The sequence below is a fragment of the Callorhinus ursinus genome, unplaced genomic scaffold (genome assembly GCF_003265705.2).
Source record: "Callorhinus ursinus isolate GAN/ISIS: 27379988/994484 unplaced genomic scaffold, GSC_fseal_2.0 scaffold2, whole genome shotgun sequence".
NCBI classification, from domain to species: Eukaryota; Metazoa; Chordata; class Mammalia; order Carnivora; family Otariidae; genus Callorhinus; species Callorhinus ursinus.
Window position 1 is genome coordinate 52,195,300 of NW_027397064.1, and position 25,185 is coordinate 52,220,484.

Genomic DNA, 25,185 nt, shown 5'->3' on the forward strand with positions numbered 1-25,185 from the left:
TCCTTAATACCCATCACCAGGCTAACCCATCCCCCCACCCCCCTCCCCTCTAGAACTCTCAGTTTGTTTTTCAGAGTCCATCGTCTCTCATGGTTCATCTCCCCCTCCGATTTCCCCCCCTTCATTCTTCCCCTCCTGTTATCTTCTTCTTTTTTCTTAACATATAATGTATTATTTGTTTCAGAGGTACAGGTCTGTGCTTCAACAGTCTTACACAATTCACAGCGCTCACCATAGCACATACCCTCCCCAATGTCTATCACCCAGCCGCCCCATCCCTCCCACCCCCACCACTCCAACAACCCTCTGTTTGTTTCCTGAGATTAAGAATTCCTCACCTCAGTGAGGTCATATGATACATGTCTTTCTCTGATTGACTTATTTCGCTCAGAATAACACTCTCCAGTTCCATCCATGTCGTTGCAAATGGCAAGATTTCATTCCTTTTGATGGCTGCATAATATTCCATTGTATATATATACACCACATTTCTTTTTTTTATTTTTTATTGTTATGTTAATCACCATACATTACATCATTAGTTTTTGATATAGTGTTCCATGATTCATTGTTTGTGCATAACACCCAGTGCTCCATGCAGAACGTACCCTCTTTAATACCTATCACCAGGCTAACCCATACCCCCACCCCCCTCCCCTCTAGAACCCTCAGTTTGTTTTTCAGAGTCTATCGTCGCTCATGGTTTGTCTCCCCCTCCGATTTACCCCCCTTCATTCTTCCCCTCCTGCTATCTTCTTCTTTTTTTTTTTTTAAGAAAGTCACTCTTAATAATTTTTCTGTATCATTCCAGAAGTTTACCATGAATTTTCATTAAACATATATGTAATGATCATCTTCTGTCTCGTACAGCACTGTACCAAGAGTCGGGGATTTAAAGGCCAACTAAGCAGATTTTGTTGCTTAAGAAATTTATGGAATTTACAGCCCAGCAGGAGAATCAGGTAATAATCAAGAAAATAGCAGAACATACATACAATGACAAACCAGTCAGATGACTGCGACAGATTGCTGTGACCTGCAATGATATGCATTGTATATCATTCTGCAACTTGGTTTTCACCTACTGTCATGGCCATCTTTCTGGGGTACTATGTGGGTGGGTCTAACTCATCTTTAACTGCTGGATAATAGTCATACCATGGTTATACTAAATCATTCAGCCATTCCCTGTTGACTGACATTTAGATTATTTCCAAAATTTTCCCACTTCAAACAGTGCTAAAAAAACATTTTTATACTTATACCTCTGTGTTTTGAGGCACTCAACCCTTTACTGACATATACAGGCAAATATTCCCTCAATCTTTGGAATTTGACCAGGGTAGATTGTGCCGTACAAAATTATTTACTTGGTGCAGTGCTTAGTGTTTTTCTTAAAGCATCTGAGTTTCCAGTGTTGCTTAAGATAGTTTCTCCAACCTGTGAGGTTCCACAGATATATTCCTATAAGTTGTTATTGTATTTTATTATGTTATTTTTACTTTTAGATATTTAATCCATTTGAGATTTATTTTACATGGTGTGAGGTGCTTTCTTCTAAATAAATCTCCAGTAATGTCAGCACCATTATGAACAAAACCATCATAGATTAATTCCTCAGATTTGCTTAGATCAATTCTGGACTCTCTACTTAATAATTTACTTTTATATTACTGTGTCAGTATCTTGCAGTGTGGTTTCTGTAGTTTTATAGTATGTTGTAATTTCTGGTAAAAGCAAGTTCCCTTTTACCATTATTCTTGTTTTTCTTTTTTTCTTTTTTTTTTTTTTATTATTCTTGTTTTTCAAGAGGTCTATTATTATCAGTATAAATACTCCCCACTGGCAGACATATGTTGCTTTCAGTGAATATTTTCTATTACAAATTCCTAGAACAAGTGTTTTTTATCATGTAATACAATTCTATGTAACACAAGTAGAGAACTAAAGCCACACATTAATGAGTCTCTCAAGTGCTATAGGCTCACTTATTAGCAAGTGACGCTCTGGTACACAGCTGTGTTAACAGCCATGACTCCAACAGTGTGAATATACTTACAGTGTGTCGAACTCACAAACATTAAATCTCTCAATGTCAAGAACCTACTATGTAAACATTTGGCACCCTACTCGATTTATTCTATGGATACGCACAGCCTTTTGACCCTCAGAACTTTGAAGATCAAATGCTTAAATTGACTAATCACTTTAGTTTTTTTTCTCTAGTGGTTATTTCTGCTCATACCTACTGCCAAATATTATCTCCTAACATCTTTAAACGAGTCTTAGAAACAGAGGTTTGAGGCAGTTATCTTGACTAGGCAGGTTCTAATACTGACACATGACATGGCTGCATCTTCAAAGCCAATTCATGTCGTGGACTCCTGAAAAACATGTAGCAAGTGCCTTTAGCCTTCTCATGGAGCAGCAGGTTCTGACACTGGGAGAGATGTATTTGCATTTCAAGTTGACCTTCCCCAGGGTGTTTGCTTGCCTCTCGCACATTTACAAAGAGAAGATCCACTTGGCATCTCTAAGGACCATTCTAAATTCATATCTACACTCCAAGACGATAATGATCAAACGAAGTGGTTTTATTTACAAAAAATATAAATTACTTGGTAAATGTAAAGTTGTGATTGTTAATGCCAGTGAGAAAATGTGGAAACCTTTACAACAGGGAATGTGATCTTTGTTAAACACTCCTAAAGATAACATTAATCACTTGTCTGTCAACCACACAGAACATCAAGATCCTAACCAGAGTATTCTTGGCTTTCAGTTTCAATTCTTACCGGAGGAACACCTGAGAGAGGTGATAGTTACCCAAGATCTTTGGCATGTTATAAATCCTACCCATGAATCAGGGGCTGGAGCCCCACTCCCATTCTTATTTTTTAGAACTTGGACTATATTTCCTTAGTCCCTCATTCAGTTGCATTTGGTGAATTGCCTTTTAGTGTTATGCCCTGGATTTTTTTAAAAGCTTTCACCAAAAATATCAACATATAAATTAGGTCACTACATCTGCTCTAAATATATTGTTAAACACTTATGTTCTGTATATCATTCAGTACCCCCTCTTGGAAAGTTGTACATGGCTTATCTTTAAAATTCAGTGTTAGAAAAATTGCACTCAATTTCCTCAAGAAATTGGTATGCTTCCTTCTCTTTATTGAGAATTATGCTTCTGTTTTTTGTTTTTTTTTTATTTTATCCATTTATTTGAGAGAGAGAATGAGATAGAGAGAGAGCACGAGAGGGGGGAGGGTCAGAGGGAGAAGCAGACTCCCCGCCGAGCAGGGAGCCCGATGCGGGACTCGATCCTGGGACTCCAGGATCACGACCCGAGCCAAAGGCAGTCACTCAACCAACTGAGCCACCCAGATGCCCTATGCTTCTGTTTTTAATTAACTTCCAGGAAATTCCCATTCCTACCTGAAGATCAACTATAACAAATATCGTGGCATGTTGGTTTGTGAATTTATGTTGTTCTTTGACGTGGTTTTTGTCTTCTACTTTGTTCCTATTTTCTCTGAAAGGTATTCTTTATTTCCATTTCTCTTATCTATTTTTTGTGGTTTTGCTGAAATACTTCAATACTTGTGAAATAAAAACACCATCCCAAGTTACCCTCTCCATGAGAAGTTCTGCTTTTTGTTAACACCCTGTACTGCCCTCCATTGCTGTGTTTCTGAGCACTTAGTGTCTCTAGCGACCATTTTGACCCTTTCCTTTCATTGTGTCTCCTTGCATTGTTACATAGCTCTCTTGTCTTTCCAACTAATATCTAAGCGAAGGACATTACATTTTCTGTATCCCCCATAGTTCTTGGTACGTGGAAGACATTTGAAAATCACTTGAGAAGGAAAGAAAGGAAGAAAAGAAGAAGGGAGGGAGGGAGGGAGGGAGGGAGGGAGGGAGGGAGAAGGAAAGGAATGGAAGTCCGAACTTAATGTTAAAAATATGAGCTGCCTGGAGGGAAAAAGGGATAAGGAAGAAGTCTATTGGGAATTGAGACAATTATCTAGCAATGGAGAGAAATGCTTAGGTTGGTTTATCTTAAGAAGGAGAGAAGTTTTTATTATTGTCTCCATACAAGGTCAGGTCATAGTCAGGGCAGGAAACACATACAACTCAAGAGCACAACTGCAGAGGGTTTAGTGAAGGACTATTACAAGGTGTGGGCAGGTTCATGAACACTAACAGGGATGGCAAAGAGCTTTGGGAATAGCAACAGTACAAAGCCCTAGTTAGAAACATGGGAATGGAGCAGTTACTGGAACCCAAAGAAAGTACCTGTAGGAAAGGGGAAACGGGTCCCTGACAAGAGGAGCATGGCCATGGCAAATGAAGGCCATGGCCAAACTATAGCCAGGCAAGGAGAGATCCTAGCGAATTAATATCCTAAACTCTCTCCTGCCAGCATTTCCCTTGGGCTGCTATAATCCCAGTGCCAGAAGCCAGAGGCAAGGGAGGACCCCTCTAGGGCTCAGCCTCTTAGGGCCCAAGATAGGATGGAAAGCGGTAAGAAGTATATAGAAGGGCAACTAGAGAATATCCAGCACCCCACACTTGGCTTTCACAGTAAGGGCTTATTTCAGAAGGATTCTATATTTGTAATTAAGGGTAGAAATGGAGTGGAGGGGGTACTTGAAATAGATGGGGTAAAACACAGAAGTAAGAAGGCCTAAATCTCTTCAATAGACACACAAAATCTTCAGAATTCCATATGAACACAAGCCATCACTTAAGGCTCAAAGGGTCTTTCAAGTATTTCAAAGCTTACCTTTGTTTTTTGATACAATAGAGCTGTCTTCGTTTTTAGATTTTTGTCTCACATAGGCTCTTTTACTTTTGGAGGATCCACCCCCTAATATATCAAGCCTATTAAAATATACCCAACATAAATGCAATTGATTAGTTGACTTGTCTTCTTTTGTAGGCATTTGATAAACATGTATTTTTCATTTTTGCAGATTTGTTTTTGTATTCATACATTTTTGACCCTGAAGAGCCCTCAATCCTTATGGAGCACTGGGTGTTATACGCAAACAATGAATCATGGAACGCTACATCCAAAACTAATGATGTAATGTATGGTGACTAACAAAACATAATAAAATAAAATTTTTAAAAAAAGCCCTCAATCCTTAGTCCTGTGTCTGTAGTAGTTATGGATAAAATGAGCCTGACTTCCTCTCTTCAGTAGGTGTAAAACTTATTATCTGTTGACAATATCACCTCCAGTGAGCATCTGCTGGTGGTTGGATCTGATCTGGTTTATGGTGTCCTATCTCACACTTCCAGAAACCCAGCTTATTTCTTCTTTAAGGGTCCAGTAGTTGGGGCGCCTGGGTGGTTATGTGTCAGACTCTTGGTTTTGGCTCAGATCATGATCTGAGGGTCATAAGATTGAGCCCCATGTCGGGCTCAGCACAGAATCTGCTTGAGATTCTCTCCCTCTCCCTCTTCCTCTCCATTTGCCCCTCCCCCCACTCATGCACACACTCTCTTTCTTTCTCCTAAAACAAACAAATAAAATCTTTAAAAAAAAAGTTCCAGTAGTTTCATTCCATGTGTAAATGTCATGTCACCTTCTGAGATTCCTCAGAGAGGGCCAAGACGTGTTTCTGTGAATTCACTTTTGGACTTTTCAAAGATTTCTTAGAAAACACTACCCTGGATATTCAGCCGGGTAGTTAGACAATTGATCAAATCAATATTACTAAGCACAGAAATGATGATCTTTTGTGTCCCACTTGGCAGAAGCAAACAAACAAAATGCCCACCACGTGTCTGATTCTCACTGTGCTGGGCACATTCATTCTGTTGCTTAATCTTTCCAATAACCCTTGGAAGTTGATATTATAATCCCCAGGATACAACAGACACTCAGGAATTCAAATGAGTTGCCTAAAACCCATGTAAGGTAGGAATGAAATTACATGTGCCCCTGGAGTCAGTGCTCCTGAGAAATGTGAAGCTAAAGTTTTGATCTTTCTTATTTTGGTAGAAGTATCGTATGTGTGTAAAATAATCCTTTTGCATTTAATGTGGCATTAAATGTGTTAGTGACTATTAGTACACTTATAAATAGTTAGAAATCAATCGACTTGATCTTACTACTAAAGCAGTTGTAACTGGAGCTAGTGAAAAAGGGATAAAGAGAAGTCTTCTCTTGAATTTTAACCAGCACTTTCTTGCCTCTCATATCCCCAGGGTAACTTTGCCTGCCTTTATAACTCAAGGAACACACACAATAATGCATTAAAATGGCTTGTTTGGGTGACAAGTTCTTCCCTGTGAACTTCCCGAATTTGCTTTACTACCTTCTTATGTATTAACAGCTCAGTGATGAGCTTACATTTTAGCTTTGAAATACTTTAGAGATAAATCTGTAGACTTCATAGATATATTACTGGTACTATTGTTCTTACTAAAATGCAAACTCCTTGAGGGCAGAGATTCTTGTCTGCTGTGCCCATTGCCATAATCCCAGTGCCTGAACTGTATTTAAAAAAAAGAGCTCACACACACAAAAATGTTAATGAATTATAAATACATTAATTTTACTCTTTTCTTTCAGAAAGGACTCTTACACTAGCTTTAAAAACTGTACCCATTTTTCAATCTGCAGTAAGTCCTTCCTTTGGTAATGGTTCTAGGTAGTATAAATAAAGTCTGCCACCAGGGCACCTGTGTGGCTCAGTCGGTTGAGCCTCTGACTCTTGGTTTCAGCTCAGGTCATAGTCTCAGGGTCCTGAGATTGAGCCCTGCATCGGGCTCCCGGCTCAGCATGGAGTCTACTTGGGATTCTCTCTCCCTCTCCTTTTGCCCCTCCCCCACTTCTCTCTCTCTCTCTCAAATAAATTTAAAAAATCTTAAAATAAAAGAAAGTCTGCCACCGCCAGCAACTGTGTAGATGGAGTGACTGAGTTAATGCATATCCCAGTCGAGGTCTCAGTCATAGATACTGAGAATGTATTAGAATGTATTAGATTGCAGTCCCCAGGAGTGCAGGAGCTATCTTCTTGGTCACAGCTGTCTGGCCATCATCTAGCAAAATGCCTCACACAAAGTCACCGCTCAGTGGATATTTGTTGAGTCACTAAGTGATGACAGAATCTAGAATTATAATTTAGCACAGTATTCAGTCCTGAGCATATGCTTAATAAATGTTTATTGAATTGCCTTGACTGATGTTCAAAAACAGAATCACGCCATGCATTCCAAAACTAAGTAGGCATTATATTTGAATTATCAGCTGTTTTGGATTATCTATGGGACCCTGCCCCACTGTTAGGGTGGTAAATTAAGATCTTACTGCATCAGCAAACTCCCCAAATCAGAGTAGTATTTGGTTTCCACTGGGATAGCTTACTATATTCCAACTATAGCATACTTAATTTTAAAGCTAATGCTTACCATGATATCACTACTATTCACTAATCCAATAATATGGCTTCTTTCTAGAGTAGTGTGTTATTTACTAATAGTCCTTCTTTATTTCTTCCTTAGCGCTTTCCTTCCTTTTTCTTTTTTCCTGTCTTTCTTAACTCTGACTGTCATATAAGGATGTAAATGTCAAAAGGCAAGGATCTGGGCACCTGGGTGGCTCAGTCAGTTAAGTGTCTATCTTTGGCTCAGGTCATGATCCCAGGGTCCTGGGATCGAGCCCCACATCGGGCTCCCTGCTCAGTGGGCAGTCTGCTTCTCCCTCTGCCTCTCCCCACCGCTTGTGTTCTTTTTCTCTCTCTCTCACAAAAATAAATAAATAAAATCTTTTTTTTTTAAAGGCAAGGATCTTGATAATACTGACAAGTCTAGAAATGTTCAAGAACAATGAAAAGACAAGCAGCTTTGGAGGCAGACACTTGACCTTATTTTTATAATATATGGTCCATCTTCCCAGCTCTCGAGCTTCCTGTGTTGCACCAGCTTGCACTAGAAGACACAAGTTTCAAGGTTCTACCCACTCATTCTCTCTAGTTCCCATAAGAAATAAATTACTTTGACTTTGGTTCCAACAAACATAACAAGACATCAACATGCTTCACATTAGGTCAAATGAATCTAAAAATACACACACATGCACACACCATACACCACACACACACACACACACACACACCCCACATGCATGCACATACACACAAGTACAAACATATTTGAAATAGATAGCCAATTGGTGAACACCCCAAATCAGAAAGATCACACATTTCTAGTCTTACTTTGCCTTATGACTGGCAGCTTGCCTGTAACAGAAGTCTCTAAATGGAAATATTTTTTAAGACATCTGACATGAAACTAGGTGTTTCTGAATAAGTTAATCAAACAGAATCACAGAAGATAGAGTCAGTAGAGGGGAAAATGATGCCACCGATGCAGGTGTCACCACTGAAGTAAAGGAGACGATGGTGAAGTAAATACATGGTGTCATCTCGTCTATATAATTGTGCTACATCAGTCGTCCAGGATCGTTTAGCTCTGTTCAGTGTTAACAAATTAATCACTATGTACGTAATTATAAAGTATGAAATATTCAAGAAGTGAAAAAGTCTGATGCATGGCCAAGTTCTTCCACAACCCAGAACATTTTTATTATAGATATAAATAAATTGAACTTAAGTTTTAAAATTTTAGTCCATTTTATTAAGAAAAGTCTCTTCCCAGTATCACCAAGACAATTTTCTTCCCACTCAGTGAAGTATTACAAATCTCTCGGCTGAACCATTAGAAAGATCTTTTGGTATGCTCTTTTGTATTTGAAATATCTCCTGCTTGAAATTAAATTCAGTCTTAAAATAGCAACTATATCATCTCCTAACCACTTCCCATTAGTAACAGTGAACTCCAGAGATAAGTAAAGCAGCCTTCATGTGTCTGGAAAAAGAACCCTACGGATGATTTAAACGTTAAGAGTTGGTTACTTGTTAAGAAACGGTGCATGCACATTTGTCAATATGAATGCCAGAAAGAAATGAAATCTGAAAAAAGTGAAATCATTATACCGTACAGACTAAATCTAAACAGAGTTCAGATTTTGTCTTTCACCATTATTTCTTCCAGGGCTGAATAAACACTTAGCTCATTAACATTGCCTTAATTCTCCCTAAAGTACCAGAGGATTCTGGAGAAGTAGATAGTATAATTGAGCTCTCTTGATGCTAACGTTTAGAGGCACTCATTCTTCAAAGAAGGTGAAGTCTGATGCCTGAGATAAATGCCCTCATCTGCGGTCATGATTGACAGGTGCATTTGGTCAGTTGTATGGGGGAAGGGAAGGGGAAATGGGGCCTGAGTCCCAGGGCAGGAGAACCCTCAGGTGAAAGGCTAGTTTATAAAATCGCCCACAAATACCTTCTACCTTCGCAAAATCTCCTCAGATCAGTGTCTGCAGAGGCTAACAATGGGCAACAAATGCTCTTCTCTGAGCCTCCATACAGTTATTCTTTAAAGACAGTTCTATTTCCTTGGTAAAGCCTCTTTTGAGGTGCTAAATTTAGCACTGCCAATGAGAAGAACAGGTGGTGTGTGACACCACCAGATAGATCCGTCTCCCGTCATGCTTTCGTGAGGCAGCCAATCAGCCGGGGATGTGGGGCTGTCAGCAGATCGGGCAAATAAAAAGGCAGAGCCCAGCCCTGGCTCTTGAGCAGTCGTGCATTCCCAGCCTCGCCTCGGGTGTAGGGATTGCATAGAAAAGCAAAACTACACAGTCTCGGACTGTGTAGTTTTGTTTTTAAGTTTAGAGGCTCACCGATTCATGTCGGAGATGGTCGAAAAAACCAGCTCCAGATAGGACGTCGTTTCGGAAGCAACCTGGGGCTTCGTCCCACCCTTTTTGGGCACTCTTGAGAAATCAGGTGAGCGGCATCTTTACTTTTTTTTTTTTTTTTTTTAAATAGTAGAGCCCCTTCCTTATTGATTTCTAGTTCCCAGTTAGAACTTTGTATTCCGGCGTAGGCGACGTGCCTATGTAGGGGTGTTTGTCTAACTACTCGTTACTCTTTGTTGTTACCGATCCATTATTTAAATCTGCTCGTTCAGTTTTCTTTAAAAATCTCAGTGCTTTGGCGCATCAGCCCAGGCAGTGATTCCAATTGTGTGAACCCACCCCATGGTCTTAAAAGTGTTGAAGTCGAGGTCGGAAATGGTGATAGAAATGTTTGCTTCTGTCCTAGACTCTTTTTGTCTGCTGAGAATGTTCAAGGTTATGTTACTCAGTGAAAAAGTGAGACGCACCAAGAATAGCTCTGATAAAATGCATGTGGTATCAGCTACACCCTGATGACTTTTTAAGGGAATCGACTGCTGAGGGATCAGTTGCGGGACAGTGACAGAACACTTGCCCCCTGTCAGTCAACAGTGGAGAGTTTATTTTGGGAGCATGACATTTTAGATGCATACCTTCAGCCCTAATTTACACAAAGGCATTCAAGAGCAAGTGCTAAAGCAACAAAATGGACCTATCCACTAGGAATAAATCACCAATTTAGACAAGTTAATTGTGACATATTTAGAAATTTGGGGGGAAAGCTACATTATAATTGTTTTATAAAATACCCAGTATCTCATGTATTTTAATTCATAATCAAATGATATGAGCTAAATGTTGGTGTTAAGGGCAAGAAATAATATTTTAGAGACTTTTGATATCTAAATGCCCTTTGACTTCCCTTCTTCCTGGATTTAGATTACTCATCATAAATGCCTATAATTGCATTGGTATATATCTAAATGGTGCAAAAGAATATAGCTATTTTTAGAAGATGCACTAGGTTGTAAACAGGGAAAGTGAGGCATAAAAAGTTATTTGTCTTACATGTAATATGCTATATGGAGTTCTTGGCAAAAGATTCACAAAAACTTTTGGATATTATTTGAACTTTCCAAATATACATTTTATTGTCTTGGAATCCTGGTTTCATTTTCTTTTTAACAAAGTAAAAAGTTACAATAAGGCACAGAATTTTCACTGGAAAAATTACCATTCCATAAATTTTTAGTGAACAGAGAATTTTGTGAAAAGCAGTAATGAAGTATCTGACAATTGAGAATCTGCTTTTTATATCAGAATAGTGGAGTAGTTGCGTTGAATAATAAGGTGTTTGTGCATCAGAAAATTCTTCACATCATCTCTCTGGAACTGATGGACAAAGGACTTTCTTCCACTTAAAACAACTTAACTGCAAATTTCACATTCCTTTCTTTGATTTGGAATATTTGCATTGAGAAATCAAGAGGCATTTAACTTTTTTACATTTCACAGCGGTGTTCTGTCAGGTTTGGACCTTGTTCCTTACTAAGTACTCAAGTCAGTAGTTTCCTTTCAGCTCTGTAATAAAAGTTGGCCAATTCATGTAAGTTTAAATTTTCCTGACTACTGACTTCAGCAGTCGCACCATTTATTGAGCAGTTACAATATGAAGAAATATTAGAAATAGAAAGCACTGTAAGCTGTCTATAAAAGGTTTGCATAGTCAGTAAGACTTGCCAGAACTTCCCAAGTAAGGATAGAAATTGAAAACCTCAAATTTTTAGTTTTGGTGACTACTTTAAGTAGCCGCCTGGATTACCTAAAGTAATACTAGTAAGACCCAAATCTACGCCAACCTTAAAAATACAGAGTGAGTGAGAGAGTGAAAAATACTGATAGGAAGGAAATATTTTTTAACAATTATCTCTCAGCCATTGAACCGATGCACAGATCCATTCTGTTCTTTCCACACTTCTTTTATGGTGCTTCTCTACTCCCACTTACTCTAGTTTTCCTCTTTCCATCTCTCACTTAGGTGTCCCATTCTTGGTAAGAAGGAATTTCCCTCTTTGACCACTAGAGGGCATTCCTTGCTCTGCTTTCCTCCCCCCGCCCCCCATTTCTCTTTAGACCCGCTACTCTGTTAGGCTCCAAATCAATGCAGAGTCCTGTGTTCAAATTGAAACCACGAAGGAGAAGCCCGACCCATCCCTCTAGGTCCCACAGATGATCTCAGGAGTAATCTGTTTGGAAAATGTGTGTCTCCGCCATCTCCACAGTACCTCCAGTGGCCCTTAGCTGGGACCTTCTAACTTCTTTTCTCTTCCTTTTCAGAGTGCCTGAAAAGATGACAACTCAAGCACCGACGTTTAAGCAGCCGTTACAAAGCGTTGTGGTACTGGAGGGTAGTACCGCAACCTTTGAGGCTCACATTAGTGGTAAGCTCACACGTGCGCACTTGTTTGCGCCTCGCCTCCTTCCCGCCCCCGTATGTGAGTTTAGCTGTAGGACTCGACACCAAGTTTAAGCCCGGCTTTCACTTTGTAAAATTGGTCCAGCTGGATGGAAGGGCCATCATAAGGGTATACCGTTCACAGAGTACTGACAAAATCTGACAATATAATGGCTTGGAAATGTTTTATTCATATTTATAATTCCGTGAAGCAAATAATTAGCATTGGATTAAAATTGCTGTCAGAATCCAGCAGCTAAGTACGACCAAATTTGGTCATTCTATATTTGGGTTCAGCTGCAGAGCCAGACTGGAAGCCAGGAACCGAAGCCCAGTAGGGGCGGGCCGTGGAGCTGCGGGGCAAGGAGGCTGGGGCCCACTCCAGGTGCCCGAGAGTGGGAAATAACAATACCGTGGACTTTTCTTAGAAGCAGAAAACTTGCAGTGTTGAGCTAACGCCTAATGATCTTATTCTTGTATTTTCAATCTTTATTAAGTGATTCTAGTGAATTAAGATTTTCCAGTCTTTGGAAATGACAACAAAAAATAACATATGCCACCAAAGAGAAACAAAGATTGACCTTCGAATTTTATTTAAAACAAAGTTAGGGTTTTTCCCTTTCTTTTTCTCAGTTTAGAGTTCCAAAAAATGCATGATTTCAAGGACTTACCATCTTCTGGGAAAAATGGGGGTCATCTACAAACTATATTATAAATAATCTCAAAAATTATTTAATATTGTCTCCATCTGTAGTATCGTAACTGGTCATATAAAATGGCATGGGTTAATTGAAAATCAAGTTTATACCTCCACAGTCTACTGTCCCCCCCTTTTTTAAAAATTTTTTGGCTTCTAATAAAGATATAAAATAAGATCTCTTCCTTGCTCCTTTCATTTTCTATTTTATGTGCCAATCTTATTCCTAATTGGATAAAACATTTAGAGACCAATTCCATTCTTCTCACACATGATAGACTCTGACTTTCCAGTAATACGATTATGTATCTTGTAACGCTCAGTAACTTTTGAATTGTGCAGAACACAATTGGCTTCAGTGGGAATTTTGCCCATTTGTGGAGTAGTGCAAGCTTCCTTCTTTGTAGCTTCTTGTTCCTTCACACTATGTGCTAATAAATTATTAAGAAAACACCACTGAAAATATTTGACATTCATGAATTAGTCAAATAAACTACTCACTTGGCCGTGGTGGGAGATTGGTTAATATAAGGACAAGAAAATAAATGTTCTCTTGGTTCTCTTCACTTCCTCCATTTTAATATAAAATAAACCCTGCTCTGAATTTGCTTCATGCCTTCTCAATGTACAGAATTTTAATATACTTAAATTATCAAACCACATATATGTAGTTCTTAGCTCCACAATTTATGGCGACTGAAAAGAATTCAGCTTTTCTACCTGCAACTCCAGGAATCCATGTTGTTCTGTAAGACTCGGTTTGCCTTTGCGTCTTCTTCTACGAGAACCCACTCTCTCTGCACTTTGTTTTACTGATTACACGTTTGAAAGGCAGGAGAGTTCAAGGAGACAGTGTCCCTGCAACCACAGAGGAGGGACACAGATGGGTTTGTCCTCTCGGGCTTGCTAGGCAGCCCTTTTAGATCCTTTGCTGCTTTTGTTCTTTACTTGTTTCTGAAGAGGACAACAGTCACTTTTTATTTCAAAGTTTCCTTGGCTCTATGCTTTTTTAAATCCCCTTCATGATTTTTATGATGTCTATTAAATTGTATCTGGGAGAACCTGGGACAGGAGGGCAAGAGATAGAAATTCTAGTCTTCTGTGTGTACCGCTAGCTGAGGGACCTTGTGAAAAAACACTGAGTCTCTTTTGGCCTCTTTCCTCTCCTATTAAATGAAGGTATTGACCTCTACACGACCCCACAGACCACCCTAATTGTTTGCAAGAGGACCCTGGGGTTAGGACAAGGCAGTGAACATGGCAGGACAGAGCGGAGGACATTGCAGGGCCCCATTCCAACATAAAGATGAATTGTGTTTGTGCTCCAGGTTTTCCAGTTCCTGAGGTGAGCTGGTTTAGGGATGGCCAGGCAATTTCCACTTCCACTCTACCCGGCGTGCAGATCTCCTTTAGCGATGGCCGCGCTAGACTGATGATCCCCGCCGTGACTAAAGCCAACAGTGGACGATACTCCCTGAGAGCCACCAATGGATCTGGACAAGCGACTAGTACTGCTGAGCTTCTTGTGACAGGTAGGCTGGAGGGGACCTGCCTGTCCTCTGCCCCACCCCCAGGGCATCTCCAGTCCATGGGGAAGGAGGTCCAGGAAGAGCTACTGAGGAATAAGTAGATGCAGCTAAGATCTAGAGAGGGACCTACTGGAGGCTGAATTGATAGCAGAGTAAAATTCTCCTCTCAAAATCCAGCACAAAAGTGGCTGAGAATGTTTCCTCTATACACATATTAAACACTCAAAAGTACATTAAGGGAATATTACAAACCATGTTTCTGAGCAAGTGGAAAGGCTTGGAGCCTTGTTTATGAGTCTACTAAGGAAACAGGTGCATCACCAGGAATTTACATGTTAACAAGCTTCTAGATGATTCTGAAGCAAGTGCTCCAAAGACTGCCCATTTAAGAAACACTGCTCTTATCGATAAAATTCAATAATTCTTTACTTACTTTCCATATCTAAAACTATTACACCGTGGACATACACAGAAAAAGGCAGATGCATGACACAGTTTCCTCAGAAAAGTTACCACCAGTCTTCTTTGCCCCCATCATTTCTCTCCATCCTTCACTTCCTGGTAAGATGTTAATCCACAGAACATTGTATATTACTTTATACATGACAAACAGTATCTGTATAACGAGCTACATAATGTTATATGTGGTTAGCCAATACACTATACCACCAACACTGTTCAAGTATAGGGCTGTTAGATGCATCAGGGAACATCATGTGTGAACTTTAACATACATCCAGAAAATTCAGAAATGGAAAATGCACAGGTGTGACAGTTTGTTTATTACTCAAAAACATGTTAAAATTGATCCCATTCTCTCTTCACATTTCTAAAAAAGTTCTTTCAACATAATGGACCAAAAAAAAAAAATCCCCTTTCTGTAGCATAACTAACATTAAATCATGTCACTATTTGGAATAACATTTAAATGCAAGTAAATATTTGGGTTATTTGAATACTGATCAATTTGGAGACAATTTAGGATATTTTTAACATAAGTTAAGAGTTGGTGATTCTGTAAGTCACAGATACACTTATCAAACCAACCATCAGAATTCATTTTAATGCAATTTACTGAAATATGCAAAATTACTTTAACAGGTTAAGATAGTGCTAGATGTGAGGCTGGGAGGAAGTGTCTGAAAGATTCTCTAAAAATGTTATAACAATATGGAAGCTTTTTTTAAAAAAAAAAAAAAAAAGAAGGAAGGAAGAGTGGTGGCTTACAGCTCCTAAACAAAAAGAGCAAATAAAAATAAAATATGGTGGCAGGATTACCTTCTGCCATCTTCTGGCTCCTTTCTTGCTATCCTGTGCATGAACTAGGCTCAAGGACAGTCAAGGGTGTTTCGTTCAGGGAGTCACCGCCTTGTTTTGGAAATGGAGCTATGATTGTTTAAAAATAACCTGTCTGGATTACCCTGGCTAGTGGTCCTGATTTTCCTTGCTTCCCCCTGCAGCAGAGACAGCGCCACCCAACTTTGTTCAACGACTGCAGAGCATGACCGTGAGACAAGGAAGCCAAGTACGACTCCAAGTGAGAGTGACCGGAATCCCTACACCTGTGGTGAAGTTCTATCGGGATGGAGCAGAAATCCAGAGCTCCCTTGATTTTCAAATTTCACAAGAAGGCGACCTCTACAGCTTACTGATTGCGGAAGCATACCCTGAAGACTCCGGGACCTATTCAGTAAATGCCACCAATAGCGTTGGAAGAGCTACTTCGACTGCCGAATTGCTGGTTCAAGGTATGTGCTGGAGATGGAGAAACTGGAAGAAGGAAAGAGTACTTACTGATGGAGGCCGAAGTGGGGCCGGAGGTCCTCCCACCTCCCCTTGGAGGCCTCAGGGATGCTGCGAGCTGAAACCAAAGCTGGCTTTTCAACACCCATGAAAAGAAAAGTCTCTGAGATTCCAAGTAGGAGCTCAGAATCACTGACGCACTCAGTGCTTACTAAGCCCAGTAGAAACTAGAAAGCATTTCAATTAAGTCATCTGTTTTCAAATTATTGACCAATAATGAATTTTAAAAAAATGGTTCTAAGTAAATTCTTATCTAATAACAAACATATTCTATTTTAAAACCTAATTTATATTCATACAAAATCCAAAACTTCCTGCCTTTTCCTCCATTGAGACATCTAGAAAATTTTCTTGACTCTGTAGTCAGAATTAACATCATCTCTTTAGAAATGGGTCACCATGCCTCCTCCTAAATAGCTGTCCTTCCCTTTCCGCAGGTGAAGAAGTAGTACCCGCTAAAAAGACAAAGACAATTGTTTCGACTGCTCAGATTTCAGAAACAAGACAAACCCGAATTGAAAAGGTATTTTTCTATACTGTTGGTTTTCAGACCTTTCAGATTGTTGCTTCGCCAACTGTTCCCCCTCAACATGGGCTTTGTTTTCATCTTTTACAGAAGATTGAAGCCCACTTTGATGCCAGATCAATTGCAACAGTTGAAATGGTCATCGATGGTGCCGCTGGGCAACAGCTGCCCCATAAAACACCTCCCAGGATACCTCCTAAGCCCAGGTCCAGGTCGCCCACACCACCGTCCATTGCTGCCAAAGCGCAGTTGCCTCGACAGCAGTCCCCGTCGCCGATAAGACACTCCCCTTCCCCGGTCAGACATGTGCGGGCACCAACCCCATCTCCCGTCAGGTAAAGCCTTTTAAAGTAGAGCAAGTCATTGTGCATTTTTGAATTAGGTTTCATCCAATAAGATGAGAAATAAGAAGACAAAGAAGGAAGAGAAATAGAAGGAAGCAATAAAAAATGTAGCATGTGAGAAAGGAGGTAAGCTGAAAGGTCCTGAATCCTCACTGTCACAAATCTTCACCGTCCACAGCTAAACTGGACGACTTTATAAACTCTACTTCTGAATTCCTATTTGTATTCCATTTAAGAAACATCTGCATTAAAAGCTAAGAGAAAGCCGAGAAATAAAAAGAGCACAGAATGTAGGGTTGGAAGCCCTATGTTCAATCAGCCTGACCGTTTGCTAACAGTGTGACTTAGGGAAATAATTGTAACAGTGAAATAGTTGCTATTATATATTGGCCACTTTCTCTCTATCAGACATTTGATTGGCATTGTATGTATATTATCTCCTTAAATATTCCCAGCAACCTCTAAGAATTATCATTCCTAATTTTATGGATAGGTGAGTGGAGCTAGAGGTTAAATAATTTGCTTAGGGTCTTAGTCATACCATTTGTACATTAAAGAAAATCACAATAAGAATGATCTCAAGGAGTGTTGTGAGGATTCAGTGAGATAATCAGTTGAAGGTACTTTGTATATGGAGCATAAGAACATTTGTATAATTATTTTCTGATAAGTAAAACCTTCTAAATATTTTGCATTTGCTTATGTCATTTTCCATAGAAAATAAGATGGGTTTCTATGCTTAGTTAATACGGAGGTATTTCAGAAAGTAAGCATGTATCATCAGGGCTCAGAAATTCTGTAAACAAGTGTAGATTATCCATAACAAATTTGAAACTTTGGAACTTGGCTTAACCTGCTGAGGTTTTTAATATGATGAACTGAAAAAAATGTCCAAAATTTGGGGTAAACAAGAAAATGTTTCCTGATCAATTTATACCATTGTTTTAGTGTAGAGAGAGCTCCCCTGCCAAGAAAAATTTTAAAAGGAGAATAATAAGCAGATAGTTGGCCTAAAAATAGTCAAGTTTACTTAAGCTACTGAAATCAAAACACTGTGGTATTGGTAAGTGAATAGAAAATACATCAGAGAAGCAGAACAGAGCATCTAGAAATAAATTCAAGTATCCAGTAGATTCCATTTTTAATCAAAGTGACCTTTCAGTTCAGTGGGAGAAAGGATATTTTACTCGATAAAGAATGCTGGCCCAATAGCTATCCTTTTGGAAGAAAACAAATATAAACCTCTAGCTCACACCATTTACAAAATAAATTTCAGCCTGACTACAAAAGCTAAATTAAAAAATAAAAACCAAAAAAAAATATATGAGACTATTTGGGAAAACATTTGTGAGGGAGAGCTTTTAAAAATAGAACTGGAGATTCAACTACATTAAAATAAAACGTATGTATGGCAAAAATTAGGTCATTGCTAAACCAAACAGTGCATTTGTGAAAATATTTTAGAAGTGTCTCTTCCTCAAGATATTTCATTGTTTCTGCCTTGAAAGCATTATATCAAGTATACAGTGGCTACAATATGTATGGTAGAAGCCTCAAAACCTTGCATAATGTACACGACTGTATACGTTGATGCTCAATAAGACCCCACAAAGAAGCAAAGTGCAAACCGTAGATCTGGGGGCGGGGGGAAATGTTTGCAACAGTTGTGACAACGAACTAAGTAGCAAATATATTAAAAAGCTTCTACAAATTAATGTTTAAAGGAAAAAATAAGCAACACAAATGGAAAAAAAATGAACAGAAGACAAGCATTTCACACAAGAGGTGATGCAGAAGTCCAATAAATATATGAAAAATGCTAGATATTTTCCAACTTCTGTTGGCCACTATGAAAATTAAAGGTACTTGCAAACACTAATATGAAGGAAGACTTGAACCAAAAACTCAGTTTTAAAAACATGTCTAGCTATCAAATAAGTAGTGTTCTGTCCCAGGCTAGCTCCAAGTTTGCACACCATGAAATCACAAGACAGGCCAAATGTGATTTCTGGGGGAGATAACAACCTCACTGTATTTTTAATCCAAGCCTAAGGGTCATTTAAAATTACAGAGCCTCCCTGATTCTGTGGAGCGTTTTGACTGTCTTTAGCAGCCCTGGTAGTTCATTAATAACACTCCCCATTACTCAGTCCCTGAAATTTACTTTAAAATAAGAAATAAAAATAGCAATTTATAGAGAAAATAATGGCTATCCAAGATAGAATACTTCCTAAAATGTCTAATGGTTTAATCTTGATTTTTGTCGTAGAGTAAGGCAAACATATTTTGTTGAATAAGGTACATGTATCTGGCTGTGACCAGGTGATTATGTTTTATTGTAAGAGCAAAAATAAGCACTTTCCCATAATGACTCAAATTACATTGATTTTTCACAGTTATGGGCTTACCTGCAGCCTGCTGCTAATCACTCATGTCATGCTAATCATGTCTTTAACTCCTTTTGAAATAAACTCACTTTATGATGAAGAGCAAGAGTGAGGCACAGGTTGAAACTTGGAAGTACATGTCACTTTGCTTTTCTTCAGTTAGTGTAGACCCTCCATTTAGAACAGTGTTAGATGTCTTTGTTATATTTCTAAGGCAGTCGCTTTTAAAATAGAGACATGTTCCCCTAGATTTCCCTTTACTTGATTACGACTTCATGTATAAAATGTAAATTGATTTTCACCAAAAAGCCGTTCTTCAAGAAAAGGACTAAACATTTCTTCATGGAACTGGTTAATATTGTAGTGTACTATTAAGTTACTCTGTCACTTAGAGCAGATACCAACGGTGCCTTGAACCTTAATTAGAAGAGTCGTTTCATTTATGATCAGTGTAAGTTAATGCCAGAGTAAATTTATTTTTTTAAACCTTTTTTTTTTAAGATTTTATTTATTTATTTGAGAGAGAAAGAATGAGAGACAGAGAGCATGAGAGGGAGGAGGATCAGAGGGAGAAGCAGACTCCCTGCCGAGCAGGGAGCCCGATGCGGGACCCGATGCAGGACCCGATCCCAGGACTCCAGGATCATGACCTGAGCTGAAGGCAGTCGCTTAACCAACTGAGCCACCCAGGCACCCGCCAGAGTAAATTTATAAATATTTTCCTGTAGGCAGTAGTTACAGTCAATGATTTGGCAATACTGCCATCTAGAGGGAAAAGTTGATTAAGAATCGATCAAAAATTAAATTATGAAAATTGTTATCTTAAAATAGTTGGCCAACCCCTAGAATTATTGGTGTAGATCAGGGACTGTATTTTTTGGCCATAAATGTCAGGAGTTAGCACCTAGATTCTTCAAATGATGCTGTTCCACTTGGGATATACACAAAAAGCAATGAAAATTATTTTAGAAGAAGCACTTTATCAATTTAATAGAAAAACTGTGGAACCCTTGGATTTCTAAATAGCCAGTTACCATAGTAACTATATGGATATTAAAAAGTCCAGAGTACAACACATTGAGAGTGAGGGTAAACACAGAGAAAATTAAAAAGAGCAGTTCACAACACTGACCATTGCACAGCCCATACCCAAAAAAGCTCTGCAAGAAGAGTCCCAAGAAAGCTTCCGCCTAGCCTGGAGGTTCTCAAGGCCTGTGGGCATAGGTGAAAGCTGCAAAAAGTCTATAGGGAAAGAAAAGAGGCCAGACTTCTTTAGCCCAGAACTGCACAAACATTTTGGTTATAGAAACTTTTCTTTGTTCGACACCTGACATACCCTCCCCCGTTGGGAGAACAGAGAAATTTAGAGTTCTGATTACTGTAGTCACCATGTCCTTTCTTTTGCTGTATTTGAAGACCTTCTGCTGTCTTGACTTTTTTAAATGGTGAGAAGGTGGGGCAGGGCACAACATTCTTTAGCCCAGAATTCAGACTGATTCTCTTACGAGTTACAGCAGATAAGATTGGGGCTTACCAAGATTTAAAAACAAATTACTTTCAATCAAGTACATTATTTGCCTCTGAATAGGTTATTGGGGCACACATTTTGAAAAAACTCGGCCTTAAGCACTTCCAGATTTTCCTTCCATTATTCAGATCCAGTGACCCGGAGAGGAGTTCTGGGTCTTGCCGTTCCTGACCTCTGCCCTCTGGTTTTCAGATCCGTGTCTCCAGCGGGGAGGATCTCCACATCCCCCATCAGATCCGTTAGGTCTCCTTTACTCGCCCGGAAGACCCAGACCCCTGGCGTGGCCCCCAGCCCCGAAGTGCCTCCGCCTTGGAAGCAAGAGGGCTATGTGTCCTCATCTGAGGCTGAGATGAGAGAAACCACGGTGACGAGCGCCACCCAGATCAGGACAGAGGAGAGATGGGAAGGGCGATACGGGATCCAGGAGCAAGTGACCGTCAGCGGAGGAGAGGGCGCCGCTGCCAGCCTGTCGGCCGGTGCTGCCTTCGCAGCGGGGGCTGTGGCTGCTGGGGCCGCCGAGGTAGGTCGGGACAGGGCGGTCCTGCTTTGTCTTCCTTTCCACGCTGGTATCTCCAGCCAGCACCCTGCCATGAAACTCCATCTCATGTGGCTTGGAGGGGAATTGCATATGAACAGAACGACATAACAGAAACTGAAGGTCAAATTTGACTCATGTTTTGGAAAGTCATTTTTTTAAAAAGATTTTATTTATTTATTTGACAGTGAAAGAGGGAACACAAGCAGGGGAAGTGGGAGAGGGAGAAGCAGGCTTCCCGCGGAGCAGGGAAACAGATGCGGGGCTCGATCCCAGGACCCTGGGACCATGACCTGAGCGGAAGGCAGACGCTTAATGACTGAGCCACCCAGGCGCCCCTGGAAAATCATTTTTAATTGGGATAAAGGCTCTATTCTGTGAGGTTTTCAGAAAAGACAGGTTTTAACAATACATGCCCTCTCTCGGCAATGACACACTTATCCTACGTACATTTTACTGGAGGCAGCTCATTTCCTTTTTTTTATATAATTTATTTTATTATGTTATGTTGGTCACCATACAGTAGATCATTAGTTTTTGATGTAGTGATCCATGATTCATTGTTTGCGTATAACACCCAGTGCTCCATGCAGTACGTGCCCTCTTTAATACCCATCACCAGGCTAACCCATCCCCCCATGCCCCTCCCCTCTAGAACCCTCAGTTTGTTTCTCAGAGTCCATAGTCTCTCATGGTTCGTCTCCCCCTCTGATTTCCCCCCCTTCATTCTTCCCTTCCTTCTAATGTCCTCCCGCTTTTCCTTATGTTCCACAAGTAAGTGAAACCATATGATAAGAGGCAGCTCATTTCCATTGAACTTCCGTATTGTCTGCTGGGCATGTCGTTTTGAAAATGGCCTTGGTCATTTCTGATCCAGGCAAGACAAGAAACGGACAAAAGTGCCGCTGTTGCGACCGTTGTTGCTGCTGTTGATATGGCCAGAGTGAGAGAACCAGTCATCGGCGCTGTAGAGCAGACTGCTCAGAGGACAACCACGACTGCTATGCATATCCAACCTGCTCAAGAACAGGTAGGCACGCAGCTGGCCAGAGTGAGCTGGGTGTGCAGAGTTCCCATGGCAAACCAGTGCTTCAAGCACGTGGAGCACGGCACCGAGCCCAGTGTGACCCAGACTTGCAAAAGATGGCCTGAGATACCAAGGGTATTCAAGATATAAGTACCTAAAGTTCCTGGTCCATGTCAGGCAGGTAGACAAGAATGAACTACCAAAATTTGGTACAGGAGGTCAGAGAAGGAATTCAAGTATCAACATGATCCTGGGTCGAGATAGGCAAAGGGTGGCCAGGAAAGCAGGCTAAATGAGGAGTGTGCATGTGCATCCATTGCTGTGGTTCCAGATCAGTCAGTCCAGAGCTCGGTTGCTCCAAGGGGTGGGGGGGGGGGGGAGGACCATTATTGCAGGGCAGACGTTACCTTTCTCCAAGCTTCCCCCAAAGACCTTTGCTTTTACTTTCCTCAAAACAAATGTGACACTTGATTCACAGCTGAAAAGTGTTATAAATCCAGTATAATTTCCCACCTCATATTTGAATAGATTTCTTTTATAGCTTAAAATCACTCCAGCTTTCCCCCTTATCCTCTCTTGTGTGACGTTTCTGTCTGCGTCCTGATTTATTATTGGAATTTCTATATAAGGTGCATAAAACTACTTCCTTCCTTTCCCCTCTGAAATTCAGATTAAAAAAGAGGCAGAGAAGAAGATGGCTGTAACTAAGGTAGTAGTAGCTGCCGATAAAGCCAAGGAACAAGAATTAAAATCAAGAACCAGAGAAGTAATTACAACAAAACAAGAGCAGGTGCACGTCACTCATGAACAGGTGAAAAAAAAAATGGGTTTTGATGTGAAATTATTGTTGTCGTTCCCTGTGTCAGCACACATAATAATGTATACCATGAAGGGTTTTGTTTCTTGGGCAACATAGTTGTTATCACACTATTAAAATCCCCTTGTATCTGTGTATCCCTGGGTACCGGATTCCAAGGTCCCTTCGAGTCCCCAAATGTGTCACTTATGTAGACAAAAGGAACTTCTTTGAATACAAACGAGGGGTTCCATCTCTGTTGCTCTGGAGGTGCACTAACTAAATATGTGACTAGAGTGAGGTCAAACCAGGAAGAGTAGATGTTGAGGAAGGAACAGAGAAGGACACTAAGCACATATTGCTTTGAAAAAGAGCTTGGCAACTGCTTCTTGACCTCTTAGGAGAACCTTGGAATATGGATTTGAAGTGGAACAGACAGCATGGGTTTTGTAGGTCAAATGACCAAAAAAAAGGGGAAAGGACAGTCGTGATCAGAGGCATTCAGGAATAAACTAGCTTAGGGCCATTTGGTAGGGCTTTTGGCCAGGGGAGCCAGTTGTCAGCTGGGGGGTTTGAGAAGATGAACTTTCAAGTCTTTAAACCCCGAGATCTGTAATGTCAGGGATGGTGTCTGAGACTGGCAAAGAGGAAAGAGCCAAATGGGGAAAACTCCCCTTCCTCTTCCCCCTTCCCCCTCCACATACCTTAGGCATCCAGATCCGAACAGCCTCCTTCAGAGGGTTAGGGATTTGGAAAACATTTTGCCTGGGATGTGTACAAAACTTTTCTCCCCATAACTTCTCAGAAAAGTAAGTCTGGATATTCCAAGCAATCATAATTAGGAAAATTTCCAAAGCAAAAATTTCATATAAACGTAGATTGTAAATTGTCCATACTTGATTTCTCGTATATAAAACTAAAGGGTCAGACAAATTATTTCTAAGGCCTTCCATTCCAATATCCAATTCTCTAAGATCACCTTTAGATGACAGAAGTGGCATAGGATAGTATTGCCCATATATCCATTTATGGAAATTGGAAGTCTTTTCAAAGAAGATGGCAATTCTCCAATTCAATTAAATGGTATTGAACCCAACTTTTTTTTTCCATGAGCAGCATAAATTATGGTTTAGACAGAGAAAGAGCATGGTCCTATTAAGGAAAATGAGAAGATTTATTTAGTGATATCTCCAGAAAAAGAGGATTGTACTTCTTTCTTCAAAGAAAGAAAGAAGTTTGTTTGGTATATTGTTTATATTTAATGAACATTATGTCACTTCCGTTAGAGATCAGGAGACAATAAGAGTTTGTTTTTATCATTGATTTCAGATAAGAAAAGAAACTGAAAAAACATTTGTACCAAAGGTAATAATTTCCACAACTAAAGCCAAAGAGCAAGAAACTAGAGTTACTGGACAAATTACTACAAAACAAGAACAAAAACAAGTAACTCAAGAAACGGTAAGTCGGATTTTGTGAATATGTGGTAGTTCGTTGACACGTAACACACTCTGGTGAGCTTGTACCCTATTACCAAAACCTCCAAATGGAGGAGTCTTTTGTTTGTATTTTTGTTGTTTCTTTGAAACTCTTTCATGATGGAGATTCTGTTTTCATTACACAACTTTTCACTCAATTCATCAGTTTTGGGGAGATTGTCTATGAGAACCATTTGGGAGCACATCTATGACATTTCTAGAGCACATTTAAATGGAAGACAGATATCACCCCAGTCTAGTTACCCTCAGTAGAGTTTTCTCACGCGTAGCCTCAGCCCTCAGTCACTTCGGTTGTAAGA

General features: G+C 39.9%; 1 protein-coding gene across 2 annotated transcripts in view; it reads left to right on the forward strand.

The window, feature by feature from the left end:
• The first annotated feature begins 9,671 nt into the window (after positions 1 to 9,671).
• The window catches only part of TTN (titin), a 267,591-nt gene continuing 252,077 nt past the window's right edge, over positions 9,672 to 25,185 (forward strand). For both annotated transcript variants that reach the window (XM_073881860.1, XM_073881857.1), the window contains exons 1-10: positions 9,672 to 9,869; positions 12,098 to 12,201; positions 14,241 to 14,444; positions 15,902 to 16,189; positions 16,682 to 16,767; positions 16,861 to 17,105; positions 21,222 to 21,549; positions 22,442 to 22,594; positions 23,262 to 23,402; positions 24,717 to 24,848. In XM_073881860.1, coding sequence (XP_073737961.1) covers positions 12,111 to 12,201; positions 14,241 to 14,444; positions 15,902 to 16,189; positions 16,682 to 16,767; positions 16,861 to 17,105; positions 21,222 to 21,549; positions 22,442 to 22,594; positions 23,262 to 23,402; positions 24,717 to 24,848 — 1,668 coding nt within the window. In that variant the 5' untranslated portion in view covers positions 9,672 to 9,869; positions 12,098 to 12,110. The remainder of the gene's footprint in view (positions 9,870 to 12,097; positions 12,202 to 14,240; positions 14,445 to 15,901; positions 16,190 to 16,681; positions 16,768 to 16,860; positions 17,106 to 21,221; positions 21,550 to 22,441; positions 22,595 to 23,261; positions 23,403 to 24,716; positions 24,849 to 25,185) is intronic.